At 32.9% G+C, this 18,994-nt stretch overlaps 1 protein-coding gene across 3 annotated transcripts; it reads left to right on the forward strand.

The window, feature by feature from the left end:
* The first annotated feature begins 551 nt into the window (after positions 1–551).
* LOC100811876 (nuclear-pore anchor) lies at positions 552–17,793 on the forward strand. Of its 3 annotated transcripts, none has more exons than XM_006597964.3 (14): positions 552–1,133; positions 2,242–2,312; positions 13,581–13,750; positions 14,024–14,120; positions 14,579–14,657; positions 14,810–14,850; positions 15,050–15,099; positions 15,190–15,292; positions 15,378–15,476; positions 15,569–15,631; positions 15,963–16,184; positions 16,290–16,337; positions 17,005–17,061; positions 17,138–17,793. In XM_006597964.3, the coding sequence occupies exons 1-14, from the start codon at positions 1,010–1,012 to the stop codon at positions 17,222–17,224; spliced, it is 1,311 nt and encodes a 436-aa protein (XP_006598027.1). In that variant the 5' UTR covers positions 552–1,009; the 3' UTR covers positions 17,225–17,793. The 3 variants fall into 3 exon arrangements, with proteins under 3 accessions (XP_006598027.1, XP_014623810.1, XP_014623811.1); XM_014768324.3 differs by having other exon boundaries at positions 554–1,133; positions 2,180–2,312; XM_014768325.2 differs by having other exon boundaries at positions 1,001–1,133; positions 2,185–2,312; positions 14,029–14,120.
* Positions 17,794–18,994: the final 1,201 nt, after the last annotated feature.

The following is an 18,994-nucleotide window of genomic DNA, read 5'->3' on the forward strand; positions in this document are numbered from 1 at the left end:
TACATATCACTATTTTAGATTAAGCTTCTCCTTTACTCGCCTTGTTCATGAAGGACAACTCCACTAGAGGTTGCTCTCTTTCTGAGTCTTGTTTTTCCTTTCATTATCAAAGAAACATATATAAAAAAATAGAGGGACCACACGGCAGTTGCTAACAACGACCTTACACATAGTTGTTCCAAACCTTAAAAGTAGCGTAATCTATCAGAAAAATAAGCCTTTGCCAGGAAACTGTGCATGAAGACAAAGCGCTATAAATATATATCCAAATGAAGACAATTGCTATTAATTTGCAGTTTTGGAGTCAAAGTTCAAGAACCCCAATTAGTTTTGTTTGAACACAATTGCCTTCTCAATTTCCCCTTGAGTTTCCAAACCAAGTTAAAATACGGTTTTGGATTTGGTCCGTGGACCCCACGCCTCAAATTCAACCTCAATTTGGCTGGATATCTACCTTCTCAGAAAATGTTTACATACACTTAACTCATTCTTTATTAATATTACACTAGACTCGTTCTCCCTTTTGTTTCTTCTACGTAATTACACTAGCTATCAACATTTAAAAAATCAAAAGTGAAGAACTCGGTGAAACAACATGGAAAATCATGCAACTAAAAGAAAATAAAAATACGAAATATGTATAAAAGGACACTGATCCATTCTTCCACGACTCCAACCATTATTTACCAACTACGTAGCACTCTCTTTTGGTTTGTTTTAGACCTCTAAATTTTGTGATAAGATAATCACCAGGTTTTGGAATTTGGATGCCCGTATATGGTGGACCTAAATTGGCTTTTTGTTTTACTTGGTTTGGGAGAAAAGGGAGCACCCATTTCTGATAACACCAAAGCTTGGCATCAGATATTGTTGCTGACAATTGTGATTGGAATCTGGTGGCTATTGTGTCATTTTGCAGATGATAGAGAAGTCAATCCCAATATCAACGAGGTTGATGACGAGCTGGGGGAGATGGAGCACCCCAATGATGAACTAGACCATTTTTTTGATGAGGATGATCACCGGGCAGCCGTCGTGGTCGGTGATGAAGCTCGTGGGAGACACGGTGGTTGTTCCATCTGTGGGGATTTTAGCACCACAAGGTGTGCTCGCTGCAAGGCTGCTAGATACTGGTTAGTACAGTTAAATGGTTATATTTTATTTTGATTTTAATTAATTTCAATATATTAATGATAGTGTAAAAAAATATTTACTTGTTATTCGATCATTAATATTTAAATATGATCAAATTTCTATTTTTTATGTTAAAATATAGTTTTGATATAATCATGGATAATTTTAACTCAAATTAAGAGTTAGAAAACTATAAAAATATATTATTTTTAAAGATAAAAGATGAAAACAAATTTTAATTAAAAGATAAAACAAAAACATATTTGAACCTAATTTTTATAATAACTACTGTCAACATTATATTTCAAATGATTTCTAAACGAATGACGACTGTAAAAATGTTTAGTCTGGAGAATCATGAAATTAAACTCATTTATTTTTCATTAAAAAAACTCATTTATTTTTTTAGATCGATTTTTAATTCAAGACCACGTCACAATATCTTAGTTGCGGTCCTGCGGATTTTTGTTAAATTGCGCAGGGAGTATTTTCTGGTCAACATATATAGTAATAGGGATAATTGTTAGCAAGTTAGCATTTTAAAATTTTAACGATACAACTTGTATGTGTATATATTGTCCAAAAGAATAATTAATGATTAACTGACACACTGTGTGTGATGCATAGACCCCAACTGAGAAGAAAGTTCACAAGAAAAAGAAAGAAAGAAAATGTTAATTGTGATAGGTGACCAGAACGATAGATGTGTAAAAATATATTTAGCAGAAATTGGCCATTTGACCAACAACGGCCAAGAATACAACTATTATTTAATAAGATATAAGGATGATTAAGTGGTAGTTGGAAAAAGATGATGGAAAAAAAAGAAGAAAAATATAATGTGAATTTGAATATTTTAATTAATATTTTTAACAAAACTAATAAATTAACATTCATCTATAAAAGAAACAACAATTATTTAAAAATCTTTGTTTCTTCTATGCAAATTGAAAAAGGAAAACAAAACAAAAAATATTAATTTCTTATGAATTGATATGCAAAGTGATTTTTTTTCTTTTTTGCGGTTTTTTTATTTTGTTATTAGCTCAGGGAAATGCCAAATTATACATTGGAGGTTGGGGCATAAATATGAATGTTCTGAATCAGGGACTGCAGCAGATGAAGCGAGACCAACTCATGATCATGGAACCTCCAAGCTTGTCGAGAAGTCGGAAATGGTAAGGTTTCTATCAAAACTCTTGTCCTTTTATTTTTTAATGTCAACGTACACCTCTCCTTAGTTAACTAGGTCCATATATTATTGTTATATATGCAAGTTGAATTAAGTCAAAACTAGCAACTAGCTTAAACAGCTATGAGCTATACCTTATAGGGTCTAGCAAATGAAAACAAAGGAATGAAAGGGGAAAACAACGATAGATTAACAACCAAAATATGGGGATCCTACAAAAAGAAATGGTGGATTATAAAAAGGATGAATTAGTTCTAGGTATTCATATTATTATAAAATTTTATAATTAGGTTGTTATGCTTTATATTTTTAATTGAGTCGTTATATTAATTTTAAATTTATAATCAGGTCTTTATATTAATTTGTCATGAGAAATCTGACGAAATTTTTCATCATATACATGCACATATGTCTAGTGTTAATTTCATGTAAGCCTAAATGATATTGTTGTTACATATGAAATTTTTTAATTTTTTATCTAACACACCTCAACATTCACTTTTTTCATTCCCATCCGATCCATTACCTCTCAAACTCCTAAAATGTGAATTTCGTATTTCCAAGACCATAATATCAAGTCTAATAGATTTCTCAGGACAAATTAACATAGAAATCTAATTACAAATTTAAAATTAATATATGGATCCAATTAAAAAAATTAAAATATAAAGACCTAATTAAAATTTTTGTAATAATAAGAGAACCTACCGAATAATTTAACCTTATAAAAAATCACAATATTATGTTTTGAATGTTGGCCAGCTTGAAATTTTTATGTAACTTAAGATTTATAGAAGAAGAAATGGAGAATTGAAACGTGAAAAAATTGAACAAGAGAAACAAGGAAGCTGAAAAAAAAAGGACTTGGAATTAGTTAATAGTGGCGATAAATTAAGAGTGTGAAAGGTTGAAAAGGAGCCAATTTAACTATGCATTCAAGAGCTTGAAAGCTTGAGGATGAATATTATATTTAATTAAGTAAATTAATTTGAACTTTATATAGAATTAGAGTGACTTAAATAAGTTTTTTTTGTCTCTGTAATATATATATATATATATATATATATATATATATATATATATATATATGTTTTATGTTTTTATTCCTTATAAAATATTTCTTATGATATTGATCCTTACAAAATTTTGTTTTACAGTTTTGGTACTTAATAATAGTTTCTTAATCGTTATGAAATTATAAATTTTTATATCAAATTATCTTTTATTACAAGATATTTACTTTAGTCCCTATTATTTAAAAAGTGTCATGTCTTTTCTTTAATGGATGGTTGACATGTCATAAATAATTATTGAGTCTTTTTTGGAGGCCTAATCCAATGAGCTAGGCCATGGAATTGGATCTATGACTTTAAAAGTATCGTAAAGTAAACGGCCAAGACATTTAGTTTTATATATTTTCATTTTGACTTGACATGGAGCATTAAAAAGAGTTAAAAAGAAAAATAAATTAAATTTTCTTCCGTATAAGTAAGAATCAAAGTTATGTACAAAATTAGATAAGACATTCCAATAAACTAGACAATAATATTAATTGTTTCCTTTCAATTTCAAAATCTTGGTAAATAAATAACTTAATTTCAACTTATGAAAAAAAATATTACCACACTAATTGTTGGGATACCGAGAGGGATGAAATATTGGAGAGTTTTCACCAATAGACTAAGAGCACTCCACACAAATGAACTTAACACCATCTTCAATCCAAAACCTTAAGACATTAGGTTTTTTGGTCTTTCCACTTATATGTTACTCAACTTACCAATTTTCAGCCAATGTGAGACTTCACTTTCACACTTATACTCTAATAATATCTCCTTCAAGTGTGAGCCACTTCCACAAGGTAGTTTCTCCTCAAGCAAAAACCTTTTTTAATCCACGAGTATTCAGTTGTGGCTCTTAGAGCTTAATTGTGGTTGCCAATATGCTCTCTGTCGTTAGGCCTTCAGAGCTTAATCGTCGGCACCAACATGTTCAAGATACATGTACTGTCACTCCACTGTTTCACGGCCAAGGGACACGCCGCCTAGTCTCCATGTTACAATAAAGACTTTCGATGATCTCCCATATATGGACTCACCTCTAGGTAGACTTTCATTACGAGGGATCCCCATGACTGCATCCATCGCCACTTCCATTATACTCGCATGAGTTGGTCACCTGATGGAACAATCGGCTTTGATACGAATTGTTAAGAAATTGAGGGGGTTAAAAATATCGACGAGACCTTTATCAAAAGGTCATGAGCACACCACACAAGTAAACTTAAGACCACACTTTAACCCAAAACCTTAAGGCTTAGGTTTATGGGTATTTCCACTTATATGTTACTCATATTATCAATTCCTACCCAATGTAAGATTTCACCTTTACACTTATACTCTAATAGTAAGTCTTAGGAATATTGACTAAACAAGATGAGAATGAGACTATTAGTAGAGAAAGGAATGAAAGAAAAACTAGATTAAAAAATTCCTAAATCTTGTTTGCTCTCCTTTACAAATCAATATAATATAAATTAGCTAGTATTAATTTATTAAAGTATTATTGTGTATTGATTGAGTCAAGTGGCTTGAATATTGATATATGTAGACATGATTTTATTCAATATTCTATTGTGTCAAGATTTGTAACATTAATTAAGAAGACTTTATTTTTTTATAATTGAGAAACATGATTTATCTTGAATTGAAGTACTTACTATCAGGTTGGGTTAAGAGTTGTGTTTTAACTTTCAACTTAAATGGATTGTTGGCCCTGTAAAATATGGACTCTTTTTCATTTTAGTTCTTTGAAGAGTTTTCTTTGGATAAACTATGTGTAAAGGCAAATATTACAAGAAGAGGGGTTGAATTGGGATATTAGAAATTTTTAAAGCCTTTTTTTCAATCAAACAAAGCTTTTGTCTAAAAGCAAAACTCTGTAAAACATATAACAAATTTTTTAAAACATATTCAGACGATGATACATGATTTTTCTAAGCAAAAGATATTTTCAAATGTTTGAAAGAAAATTCAAACCCTAGGTCAGTTAAAGCAAAAATAAAATGAAAATAAAGATCAGATGAAATAAGTTATACTGGTTTGTCTCTACCACTGAGACTATGTCTAGTTCTTGGCAAACCACCAAGTTCCACTAACTTCACAAGTTACAAGTATTATGTGACGGCCACTTCTGGCTCTACATAACAAGCTCTACCCCAAGCTTGATCAACACCTAGTATTCTTTGTCTATACCAAGCCACTGTTGGCTCTACACAAATCAAAAGAGATTTGTTGGTTGTCTTTGCATAATGACTAAATCTATGATCATCTTAAAGATGGATTTACAATTAGCACTTGGTCTTTTTTCTCAATATGTTCAAGGTGTTTTGAGAGTTTTTTCTAGCTTTTCAAGAATACACAAAATTCTTTTTACATAAAGAATAATGAATGTTTTTGCGCAAAAGTTATCTTTCATATCTTCAGAGCTTATGGTATATGTAGGTTTCATCTTCAAGTGTCCATTGTCTCACAATGAGTAGAATTCTTCACTTCTTCTTTGTCTGATGAATGTGGTCGTTGGAGCATTTATTGCTTGCATTAAATGCATATCCTTTCTTCATTCACAGAGACTACTTTTGGTCACTAGTCTGTCAAACAATTCAGCATGTAGTCACTTCCTTTTTTGTCAAAGCAGGTCTATGCAATAAAGCTCTTCTTTTGATGATGGTAGAGAAATTTCATATCTTAAACTTCATTTATTCATAGGATTCAACAGATCTTATGAAAATGTTTTTCTAAAATAGATCTCAAACACAAAATATTAAATGAAGTCTTAAATGTCATCTTTAATATCATATCACATCATGCTTCTACCTAGCTATCGTCTGAAGCATCAGACACAGATTTTACAAGGCATGTTCTGATAGTGCATAAGACTCAACATTTAATGTTTAATCAAACTAATTAAGGGTTATGATTTGTCTTAAGACACAAATGTCTTTTGACCTAACAATCTACCCCTTTTTGATTATGTCAAACAAACACAAACTAAAAAGATGAAGGCAACCTTATAAGATATTGCATTAAAGTGCTAGTAAGTCTTATCAAATGTAGAGAGTATATAATAAAGCAGATCATAATGCATCATAAGACTTTGAGATATAAAGTCTAAACAAATAACAGAAAGCATCTTATTTTATTCGTTTAAAGATTTTCACATCAAGAAGATGTGTTTTAAGTACAAAATAAAATGGTTCAGGATAGGAATAACATAAATAACCATAAGAACTCCCCCTGAACTAATGCTTTCTTCAGACTTTGTCATCCCCTTCAGATGATGTCAAGCTTCAACCTTTTACTTTTCCTCCCCCTTTTGTTTAGCAACTTCTTCATCAAGCTTCCTAAGAAACTCATCACCAAAATCGTCAAAATCAGATGACAGATGAATAAGGCTAACCAAGTGGCATTGGAAGACAAGGATGTTTCCATTTAGTCATTTTCTTAAAGAAGTAGTCCCCAATTAGGAACCATTTGTGAGCTTCCTTCTCAGCATGAGCACCTGAAAAATACATAACAGGCTTATCAATGGCTACCTAAAAATAAGTCTCTAGAGTAGTCAAGAAAGAAAATTGTAATTGTGACCCTAGAAAGTAAGTGTTGTGCCTTTGAATTCTTCGAAAAGAAGCTTTCCTTGATATGATCTCCTCTCTATAGGCAAATATATCCATTCTTAACTCAAGGCCATAGTCTGGGTGTTCCCAATCTTGAAAATTCAGACTTTCTTCAGGTGCCTCCAACTGAATATCCTCCATCTGAAAAGTCTCTCTAGACTTGGTGCAATCCCATGGAAGAACAACATTGAAGGTACATAGAAGTCCCATAAATTGTTGTAGATCCAAGGGAGTAGAGAAAGAAATTTCATTAGATGTAGCCTCTCTACTTTTCTAAACGCCTGCACCAAGAGGATACACCTTTTTGTTTTGAGGTCGATGCTCAAAGATTAGACTGGTAGGGTTTGGAGCAGTAGTTTGTCTTGGAGGGAACTTCTTGATTACTAGTTCCCTATTGCTGTAGGTGCCAAAGGCATACTCTTCTTCTTTAGGCAAGGTATCATAAGATGGATAAAAGAAAGCATCAGTACTTGGAAAACCTTCCTTCCAGAGCTTAGTGAGATTGAGCTTTTCCAACTCCAATTATTACATTTCTGGATGAAAAGTGTGAGTCCCAATATCAAATTGTTCTTTCCATACTTTATTGCAAGTTTGCCACTCCCGCACTATATGTCCTCTAAAGCCAGGGTAGTATCTAATATTGACATCATGCTCAACAGGAACACTCTTGAAGGTGATGGTAGAGGCAGGGACCTTGAGGGGAGTAGCCACTCAGTGGCTTGTTGCTAATCTCGCCTCATCAGACGACAGTCGAGTTTAGTAAAGAGATTTGCCGATTTGATAGGTTCTTAAATTGCGTACAATAGTTTCCTTTGTTCCAACACAACTTGTACTTTTTTTGCTTTATCATTTGTTGGTGATCCATATATAGTTTCAAAAGTTCTAATCATGTCTTCATTCGTGGCTTCAAACAATATAGCTTTAACTGCCCTTTTGTTAGCTTTAGACACTGGTCTAGGTCTGACAAGTGCAATACCAATGTCTATCTCAATGTTGTTATCCTCAGATTCATTTAGAGAAGCTTCTATAACAGACTAGACCATAGCTTCTTCAAGAGCTTCTTTCTCTTCTAGGTCCAAGTCTTCAAGAATGATAGCCACTTCAACTGTTGTTTACCATGTAGCAAAATTTGTAGAAATCAATTTAGTTCCATAGATTGATTCAACAATCACTTCCTCACACACTAGCTCACCATCAACCATAGTAGCCTATTCTACAACTTTCCTTTGAACTTCCTCAACAAACAAGGTCTTTAGAGACTCCAGAATAACATCTTTTAGAATTTCTTCAGAAACCATTCCTGCCAAGGCACCCAACCTTGCATCTTCAACCAACTTTTTCTTATGCTCTTCCATAGATAGAGCTTCCACAGAGGCAATGATGCCAACTTCTTCTTCTATAACATCCTTTTTGCTTAAGAGTCTTGTCTAGCTTGGTCTTCTTCTTAGACTTTGCAAAGGACTTCTTTTTCATGCCTTAGCCAATGAGCAACATCTTTCTTGCTAATGTAGGGAGAAACTGGTTTAGGTTAATGTTAAGGAGTTTGTGGTGGAAGTGCTAAAGAGGGTGAGGGTTGAGGAGTTACAATATCAAGAATCACAACATCAAATTCTTGTGTGTTGGATGGTGAGTTTGGTTTGGGTGGTATGATAGGTGCAGGTTGAGGGTGTTTTATTTTTATGGTTGGTCGCTTTGGCGGGGGTTGAGATTCAGGTTTAGACTTAGAGTTTGGTTCCTTCCTCTTTTGGGTTGTTTTAAGATCTGTAGGTTTAGGGTTAGATGGTGGTTGTTTTGTGGGTTTCTTTATTTGATTTGAGGGTTTCGGGTCAGATGATGGAGGAGGTGGTTCTATTTCTTTGGTTGGAAATTTGAGTCTAGGTTGGCTAGGTTCAAACTGAGTAGAGGGTTTTGGCTTGGCTTGAGCTTGCACCCTCTAAATCTGTTGAGACAGTGTTCTAGACTCTAAATCCACTGACTACTTCTAACCCCTTCCATCTGTCTTGCCACAGACTGTGATTCCTCCTTAAGCTCTTTCTTGACATTTCTTTTGGCATGCTTCTTAGTATATTTTGGGAAATTGTCAACTATCCCCATCTTAACAAAGATTGCACTTTTTAGCTGTACGACACCTACAGATGGTTCTAACACAGAGACATCCATACCACGATTCCTTATGATTTGAGTGAAAAACATCCCATAAGGAATAAGATTCTTCTTGTCCTTTGCATGGAATTTGTCCTTGAATGCTTGAAGCCATTAGAAAAAGATGTCTTCAGGCAGATTCATCTTTTCACTCACCATCACCTTATAAATGCAAAATTTTTCCCTGCCACTAACATAGTCTCTTGATCCCAATTTGGGAATCACTATGTTGAATAGAAGGTTGTGGATAAGTCTTCACATATATGTGAGGTTCGCAGTACTCAAGAAACTGACCAAAGCCTTCTTGTTAGTGGTTTATGGACGTGGCTTTCCATATAGCATGATGTCCACCATCTCCTGGGTTGTATCCTTCTCTCAATCTTTGTAAAAAACTAAACCCTCCTATGGACAACCACTTGCAACAGCAAGAGGCTTAAGTGAAATAATCACCTTTTTTCCATTGATGGTTCCTTGAATGCTAACTCCATCTTGCATTTTTGTTCCCTAAAATAAGGAATAAGAACAATAGTGCCATGAGTTGAACTTCTCCGCCTTTTCCTTTTCTATCTTTGATAGCAAAACCCTTTTCCATTAGACTCTGAAAGTTCACCCACTTCCCAGGAATGAACCAGTCTTCTAGAAATACCTTCTTTGCTTCCTCAATGTTGTTGATAACAAGAATCCTAATAGTTTCGCTCTTCTTTGGGGTCATTATTCACAAAGATTCAACCTTTTTGAGAGAAAAGAAATAGTTTTTTATTAAAAGAAAACAAATTCTCATATATGCAAGCAAAAGGCATAAGAATTTTCTGAGAGTTCAAATTTTCAAAAGTCTCTCTAATTTTCTACTTTTGCCTTTTCTAGGTTTTTGAAACGAAAGAGAGAGATAAACATCAATAGTTCAAATCGCATTTAATATTTTTTTAAAACTATTTTTCAATCATGGAAAAAAAAAGGGTGGCACACATTCTTCAAAGGAAAACTAAAAAGGTTTTGTCTTTGTGAACATGCTTCCCCTTTCGTCTATACACTTGAATACTTGTTAGTCCAAATAAATAAATGAAAGAGTATAAGATGATGCCATCATCTGAGACAATGTGACATATATCATTAGTCTAATAAACTAACCATATTTAAATATTCCATATACAAACGAAGCGATCTTTAGACAAAGACTTAGTAAATATATCAACTCATTAATGATCTACGTCCATAAATTTTATATCAAAAACACCTTTTTGCAATGATATCTCATCTCTATATGTGTTGCCTTTGAATGTTGTATGAGATTTTTAGATAGATTGATTGTACTGGTATTATCATAATATATAGGAATATTGTTTTCAAAACTAGAGTAATCTTTTAATTGATACTTTACCCATAACAACTGTGAGCAACAACAAGCAACAAACACATATTCAGCTTCAGTTACAGATAAAGCAATGGAGTTCTGCTTCTTACTTGCCCAAGATATTAGACAGGGTCCAATATAATGGCAACCTCCACTTGTGTTTTTTTTGTTCTACTCTATCTCCTGCATAGTCTGCATCACAGTATCCTACTAACCTAAAATCTTGATTTTTCTTATAGAACAAACTTTAGTTAGTAGAGCCTACTAGATAGTGTAAGATAAGATCCTCTTTAACAGCTTTGAGATGTGACTCTCGAGGATCAGACTGAAACCTAGCATACAAACATACACTATACATAATATCAGGTTTGCTAGCATTCATATATATAAATGATCCAATCATACCTTTGTAGATCATCTAATCTACTGGTTTACCTGATTCGTCTTATATGTGAGTTTTCATTGGTTTAGCACCTTCCATCTTAAACTTATTTAGAAGTTCCTTAGTGTATTTTTTTTATAGATGTATATACCTTCGCTATCTTGTTTGATCTAAAGCCCTAGGAAGAACTTAAATTCTCCCATCATGTTCATTTCAAACTCACTCTTCATCAAATCAGAGAAATCCTTGCACAGAGATTCATTAGTTGCTCCAAAAATAATATCATCTACATATATTTGAACTATAATGAAATCTTTGCCAACATCTCTTCTGAAATAAGTTGTGTCTACCTTGCCTCTCGCAAAGTCATTTTCAAAAAAAAAAAAGAGCTCAGTCTGTCATACCAAGCACGGGGTGCCTATTTTAGACCATACATAGCCCTTTTAAGTTTAAAAATATGGTCTTGAAGAGTATGAACCTCAAAACTAGGAGGTTTTTGACATACACTTCCTCTTCGATAAAGCCGTTTACAAAAGCACTTTTAACATCCATTTGAAAAAAGCTTTATGTTTTTATGACCAGCAAAGCCAAACATGATTCTTATAGCTTCAAGTCTAGCAACAGGAGCAAAAGTTTCAGTGAGATCTATACCTTCTTGTTGGTTATAGCCTTAAGCTACTAACCTAGCTATGTTTCTTACCATTTTTCCTTGTTCATCTAGTTTGTTTCTGAAAACCCATCTTGTTCCAATGATGCTTTTGTTTTCGGGCTTGGAAACAAATGTCTAGGCATTATTTCTAGTGAACTGGTGAAGTTCTTCAATAATCTAGTCATTTTCTGTTAGAGCTTCATGTATGTTTTTAGTCTACAAACTTTTTTACATTTATGATTTTGGTTCTTAAACTTTTTGGTGATTGTTCAATGTCCCTGAACTTCTTTCTAGCTAATGTTCTCATCATTTTCGTACATTTTAACTGCTAAGTGGTGACGTGATGTTGCTTTTATTACTATTTTATTTTATTGCGGTTAAAAACTATTAAAAATTGGTTAAGTAACTTGTTTGAAAGGTCCTACACATATTATAGCAACAAAAAGTTGCAAGAAATTGTTATATCCCAATTCCAACTTCACTTCAAAGCAAACCACATCCAAACGCACATTTGCAAATCAAATAAAAACCATAAACAAAATTATTAATAAAAACATTACAATTAATTCATTTCTGGAGATTGGTCAATGGATTCCATACCTCGAAAGGAATGAAATTGAATGAGAACTAAGAATTTCATATCTATATTAGATCTAGATCTAGATATGAGTTCGAGATGGAATTGGCCTCATAGAGCTGGTCAAAGGAGACAAGGCTTTCGTTGATGAAATAGACAATGGAGGAGCGCAATGGGGACAATTTGGAATTAGGATGTCACTTTGGAGACAGTTGTATGAAATTTAAGAAGAAGGCGATGAACTCGACTAAGGTTGATTTTGGAACTTTTGAAGTGTTTCTCCTTGTTAGATTTTGGAACTTTTGAAATTAACTGGTTATTCAACTATTGAAGTGGTTTTTTATTTGATTTGCATGTGTGTTTTGATTTGGTTTGCTTTGAATTGAAGTTGGAATTTGGATACAATGGTTTCTAGTGGCTTTTAGCTACTAGAATGTGTTTAAGACCTTTCAAATAAGTTACCCAAGCAATTTTTGGCAGTTTTTAATCACTACAAAATGCAATAAAATAAAATAATACTAAAAGCAACGTCACATCATCACTTAACAATCAAAATGGACGGAAAGGACAAAAAACATTGGACGGAAAAAAAGTTTAAGGACATTGATCAGTCGCTAAAAGGTTTAAGGACCGAGACCATAAATGTCAAAAAGTTCTAAGGATTAAAATCATAGTTTACCTTTTTGTTTTGATTGTAGTTCTTAATTTAAAGTTTTTTTTAGTCATTGTTGTCAAGTAATTACAACATTAAATGAATGATGTTGGTAGTCCATTTATTTATCATGCACTCAAGGAAAGAATCAGACAGGGTAGTCAATTTATAAAAATAAATAAAAATTATATTTTTAAATTCTTATTTGTTCAAAATTGGTGATGCAAGACTAGTTGATAAGAAATTTAAAAATATAGATTAAAAAAAATTATAGGTGATTACCTTGACAGCAAGACTAAAATAAAAAAAATTAAAATTATAAAGGACTAAAACAAAAAAAAATTAAAAGATTAAAATTAAAAAAACTCTGTTTAATTTATAGGGACCAAAAGGTATTTTTATTACACCTTTTGTTTTTCAAAATTTTAAAAGAATATGTTTTTGCTTGTTAAAAAAAGGTATTACTTTTAGCAATTTTTTCTCCTCCTGCATATATTGCACTTGAGCTTTTGCATGCGTACAAATCCCTTAACTTTTCTTAATTTAAATACTTAATCAAAGAGAATTTTGATTTATGAATTAGTTGGCACCAATCCTTGGTCACTGGGAGATAGACGGTGAACGCGTACCAGCTTTTCTGAAAAATTTCCTAAGAACCTAATATAATTTAAAATCTCGATAAAATGAATAAATATGGACAGGTTTAAAGCTTGAATATGGTGTGGTGAGATCTATAGAACTTCAAGTGTTAAACTTACCAAATACTACTACATCATTTTCCTTTAGATGATTGCACTTTGTGGCTTAGTGCTAATAAGAGTTGTGGCAGGAGAGTACCTCTAATGGGTCCAATGTTGATGATGGAGTGGAATGGAATCCAGAATCTCATGTGGGAGAGGAAGTATCCAGTGGCAATGATGTTAACAAATTCCATGGTTGTGAAATATGTGGTAGCCCAAGTACCACAAGATGTTCACGATGCAAAGCCGTCAAATACTGGTCAGTCTCAAACTTTCTTATGTTTTTTTAATTTGTGCCATGTTATTATTACCCATGACCGATCACGTGGATTGATTAATACAAGGTTATTTTAATTTAACTAGTGCTCTCAAGTTTAAGTATTGCATATGTAACTGTATTAACTAGTCAGTCCTATCTATCTTAAGCAGAACTGTCCAGCTCCTACCAAAAATACATGTACGAACAAAAATGTCATCGAATTAGCTTCGTTCATGCATTTGTTGGGTTATTTATTTTCCTTTTTTTCTTCAGCTCAGTGAAGTGCTTGATTATGGACTGGAAATGGCATAAAGATCACTGCATTGCAAGAGACGTGGATTCAGCTCCAATAGAAAGATCTCGTAGAGATGTAAATTTACTCCGAGAAACCAATAAGATGTCAAACTCTATGTACTCGGAATACAAATATGATGTAGAACGATTTATATATGAAGCTAAGGATTTGTTTGTGAAGAAAAAATATGGGAGATGGTGGTAGGGTTGGTTATATGAACATGCTTAATGGATGTTTTACACTATCGAAAGTTGCTAAAAATGTCAAACCCTGAATTGCATATATATCAAATGACAATGTGTTAATGGATAAAGTTTGTAGGGTAAAAGAAGGATAGGTAATTTTTACTTAGTGAAAAATTTTCTTTTTATCTGAGAATTTTTCAAAATGTGAAGTATACAAGAAATCATGATTATTTTTATGGATATTTTACAACTTCTGAAATTTTAATTTATGCTTGTCTCCTCTAATTCCATTCTCCATCCAAACATAGCTCATGTTACAGTTGATGGTTTTAACTACTTTCTTTGCAGGTTGGATTTCTAAAGAATTCTTATGAAGAGGAAGAGAGTATTCGTTCATCTTGTCCCCTTTCTTTGGAGTTTCATCCGGGTTTCTACCCCTTTCTCTCTCTTTTTTTTTTTTTTTTTAAATGATTTTCCTTTACTTGCTTAGAATTTGATAAGAAATATTTTCCACATTGTATTTACAATTCCAATCCTTCATTAATTGTTAGTATTCTTGTCTTCATTTGGCTGTTGCAGAAGAAAGCACAAGCTTCAAGTCTCCAATTGAAGTATCACAGGTACAATAGACATAATTTGGGCACAATAGCAACAAAATGTGAAATTATGTGAAATTTATGCGAGTCCCACTAAATATGTAATTCTCATTATTCATTATAGTGGGTCTCATTTCCAAATTGGCAAGTTGAAAGAAAGTATTAGCATGTATCTTATATGATAAATAATTAGTTTTGTGACAAAATGTATGTTATAATGAAGGATCCTACCAACAAAGTGTTATATCTTGAGGACGAAGTAGCCAAGTCTAGGTAAATGTTTTCATTTTTCTTGATGTCTAGTGTGGTTTGCATTTAAAAAATCATCAACCTTAGTATTTTCTTTTTGCTGGTTATTGTAAGGAATGAGATTTTATTACTACAGTCAGAACTTGACGAGTGGAAGAATCGAGCGAATTTCGCAAGAGAAAAATTCCGAAGCCTCAAGAGAGAATCAAATTACCAGGTAATTAATAGGCGATAAGAATTAAGGGCTGTCCAAGCAATTGAGACACTTTAGTACAACATTTCCTTCTTTTTTCTTTTTACAGTTGCTTGTGTTGAAGAATGAAAAGGAATCAATAGCAGAGGCTGAAACTAGAGCTCGCAATGTGATTCACAGTTTACATAAAAAGCTAAACCACTTGCAGGTTTTGGATTTGACTATTTGAATTTCCAGTACTTGATAGTTGTGCCATTTTTTGAGTATCAACCTACTTGGGTTAATTTAACAACCACACAGAATGTAGTGCAAGAAAGCATTGCAGAGAAGAGAAAGCTAGAAGAAGATATACAAAGTTTAGAGGTCTGTTTTCTTTGTTTCTGTATTGATTAAAAAAAATTACAAACGAAACTTAGTGCAGTTCCTTAAAATGCTTCTGGTGTTTCTACAATCAGAATTGAAGTTTCACCATGATAATCTGCATCATAAAGGTTTTGCATTAACGATGAACATAGATTATGAAGATGAAACTCCAATTTTGACTAGAGAACTGCACCAAAAACACAAGGAACTGTATCTAAATTTTGTCCTTTTTAAATTGCCTTATCTGTAGGTTTCATTGACTAATGAATGAAAGTCATAGGTCTTTCCATTTGTTTAGACATATTGCTCATTTGTTATTGTTTATGTATAGAGTGAATGTGCTGACCTGAAGAAACAACTGCAAGAAGAGCATAAATATGCTCAACGCCTTACAATGGAATCTGACAAGAGTCGTGAGGCTGCAAAAATAGCTATGAGAGAAGTTGAAGCAGTTAGACAAGAGTTACAAGAAGAGCGAGAACATGCTCAACGACTTAAGGAGAATTTTCATAGAGATGTTATATTTTCTGAATCCAGAGCTACCTTTGCTGAGGTACTTATTGATATCTCAATTACTCTATTGGTTGGTTCCAAATTAATACTTATTTAGGTGAAAATTTTCTGAACCTTATAGTTTATACTCTTGGTTTGATCTCAGGCAAAACTCAGTGATCTTTATAGGAAAATCAGAATGTCAGATTATAAGGTGATTTTTTTTCAGCTCTACATTATGTGTGTTTCTTTGCCTTTTTGGCTTAACTGTGACACACCTTAGCTTAGCCTGTCATGACATAAGGAGGCGTTTTACTCAAGCATCTTCATTCAATTCAAAATTCCAAGAAATGTTGGATACTATTGAAATATTCACTTGTTTCTTACTTGGGGTAAGATCATAATTATTCCAAATTCCAATTTTCCCCTGCACCCCACTAGAGGGCACATGATGTGTCCCAAATCATGTAGGAATACCATATTCCAAGATATGAAGCATAATATATTTTTCATTGATAACCTATTTTTGCAATTCATCACACATGCTTAGGAGTATAAGGTGATTGTCAACTGTCATAACCAAAATGGGGATCTTGAATACCTATGCATCTTATGCCTTGGAGTCCAAGGAACTCGGGAATCCAAGGTGTAATTCAATAAATGACATTATTATGGTGTACTCTTAATCTAAATGGCAATGTGAAGCAACAAGGACCGAATGTATGCATTATGGAAAGCACTAAACTCACATACATCTCAGTGGCACATATGCTGATATGAATTGTTAGTGAAAGAAGCTCATGTCCTCTATAGATTGCATATACAGTTCTCTTTTCCTTAAGGTTTGTACTAAGCGGATATACATTTCTCATTAAATGTAGGTCTGTTCTATATGCCTTTCCAATGACAGGGACTTGGCCTTTGGATGTGGGCACATGGTGAGTTCTTCCAAACAGCATTCCTTCTTTTTCATATTGCTTTACACACGATGACTATGAAGCAATTCTTTTGCAGACTTGTAGAGACTGTGGATCGAAGTTATCAAAGTGTCCTATATGCCGTGAGCAGATCACAAACCATATCAAGCTATTTACTGGGTGACTATGTTTGGATGCTCATATATTATTTTCTGTGGGTTCCAAATATATTATGTACATAAAATCCTGAAACAGTTTTTTCCTACTGTTACACACATTCCCCTTCGCACCTCTCTTATGGTTCTACATGTGCACACTCTGGTTACTCATACCTCACTCTAGTATTACATACTTGTTATGTACTCTTGGAGACAACAAATATGTACAGTTCAGCTACACAGTTTGTTGAGTCGAATTGCAAAGTACCACATACCATTGGAAAATAGTCAACAAAAGTATTCCAATTCTCTCATGGCTAATGCAGTGTTATATGGTGTGAAATGGAAGATGGGATTTTTTACCTCACATCCTTGCATCTGTTGCACTCATCTAGTCCCTGATGTCTTCTTTTATCCCAGACAGAAAGGAACAGGTATATATAATGATGCCATCAACTGACCCTTGAATGTAAACAGTGCAAACATCTGGTTATCTTGAACACCTATGTATTATGCATTTCCGCTGAAAGAATTCTAGATAGCCTATGTGAATTTTCCATCTGAATAAAATATATAGTCTCTAGTCTGCAGATTTTCTTGTGCTCCATTAAATTTACTTCCTTTCTGCTTCCCTTCTTTTGCTACTATTTTCATTCTTGATTATCGTATAGAACATGGAACTGCAGAGAATTTTTAGTATCACTTAGCTGAACTGTTAATATTCCCTGCTGTTATAGCTTGGACCATTAATTGATTTCTGCCTTCTCTAGTGAGGGAAGAAATAGAAAAGGTTACATTCAGTTATGTAATCCATACTCATGGATGAAAAGGAAAGAGTTGCAGAGAATGTGTATGCAGGTTATCCGATTGCCATAAGATGGCAGATGTTAGGCAATTGTCTAAAAGCTTTTCACAGGCAAATATAATAAGAAACATCTGACTTTTCTGGAATGAATAAACTATGTGTGACTTATATTGAGGGTTGAAAATTGAAAAGTAGGCATGGATTGTAATGGTTATATTTGCTTCATTCTTATGCTGGTTGAGGGTTGAAAATTGAAAAGTAGGCATGTATTGTAATGGTTTTAATTGCTTCATGCCTCTATGAAGTAGATGATCCAGTATGTACTTATACATATGATTTTTATTTATTTTTCTGTACTCTGTTTCTGGACATGTACATCACTGTATATTTGGTAGGTACAACAAAAAGATATCCTTATCTACTATATAAAATAAAGAAAGTGTCTGGTATTTCTTCATGTGAATTTTGACTTTATCATGTAGATTTTGACTTTGTCCTTTGACAATTACTGACATGCTTTCTAATTATATCATTAATACTTATTAAATTTTTAATTCATTAATAATCATATTTATTATTTTTTACCATTTTCTTATACTTCAATTTCAATCATTTCTTCATTTTCACCGCATTATCTATTACATTTATTATTTTCCTTTTCCCTTATCTTTTTATTCTCCTTAACAATCAGTCACTAATAATTATATTTATTTATGCGATACTAGTAAAAAATTTTCTTTGGTTATTCGCCCCTTGGAAAAATATTAAAATACTTATTGTTATTAATCAAGATAATTTTTTCATTTGTTATTAAAATACTTATTGTTATTAAAAACAAAGGGATACTATTAAAAAAATAGCTTTTTAGGGCGTAGTTCCTACATTGTCCCCCGAAATTGTCTTAGTATAATAGGCAGTGATAATTTTGTAAAAAGGAAGTTTTTAAATGAAGACGATTTTACTAAAATAGCTTTTTACGACGCAGTTCCTA

This window comes from Glycine max, chromosome 15 (assembly GCF_000004515.6).
Source record: "Glycine max cultivar Williams 82 chromosome 15, Glycine_max_v4.0, whole genome shotgun sequence".
In the NCBI taxonomy this organism is placed as follows: Eukaryota; Viridiplantae; Streptophyta; class Magnoliopsida; order Fabales; family Fabaceae; genus Glycine; species Glycine max.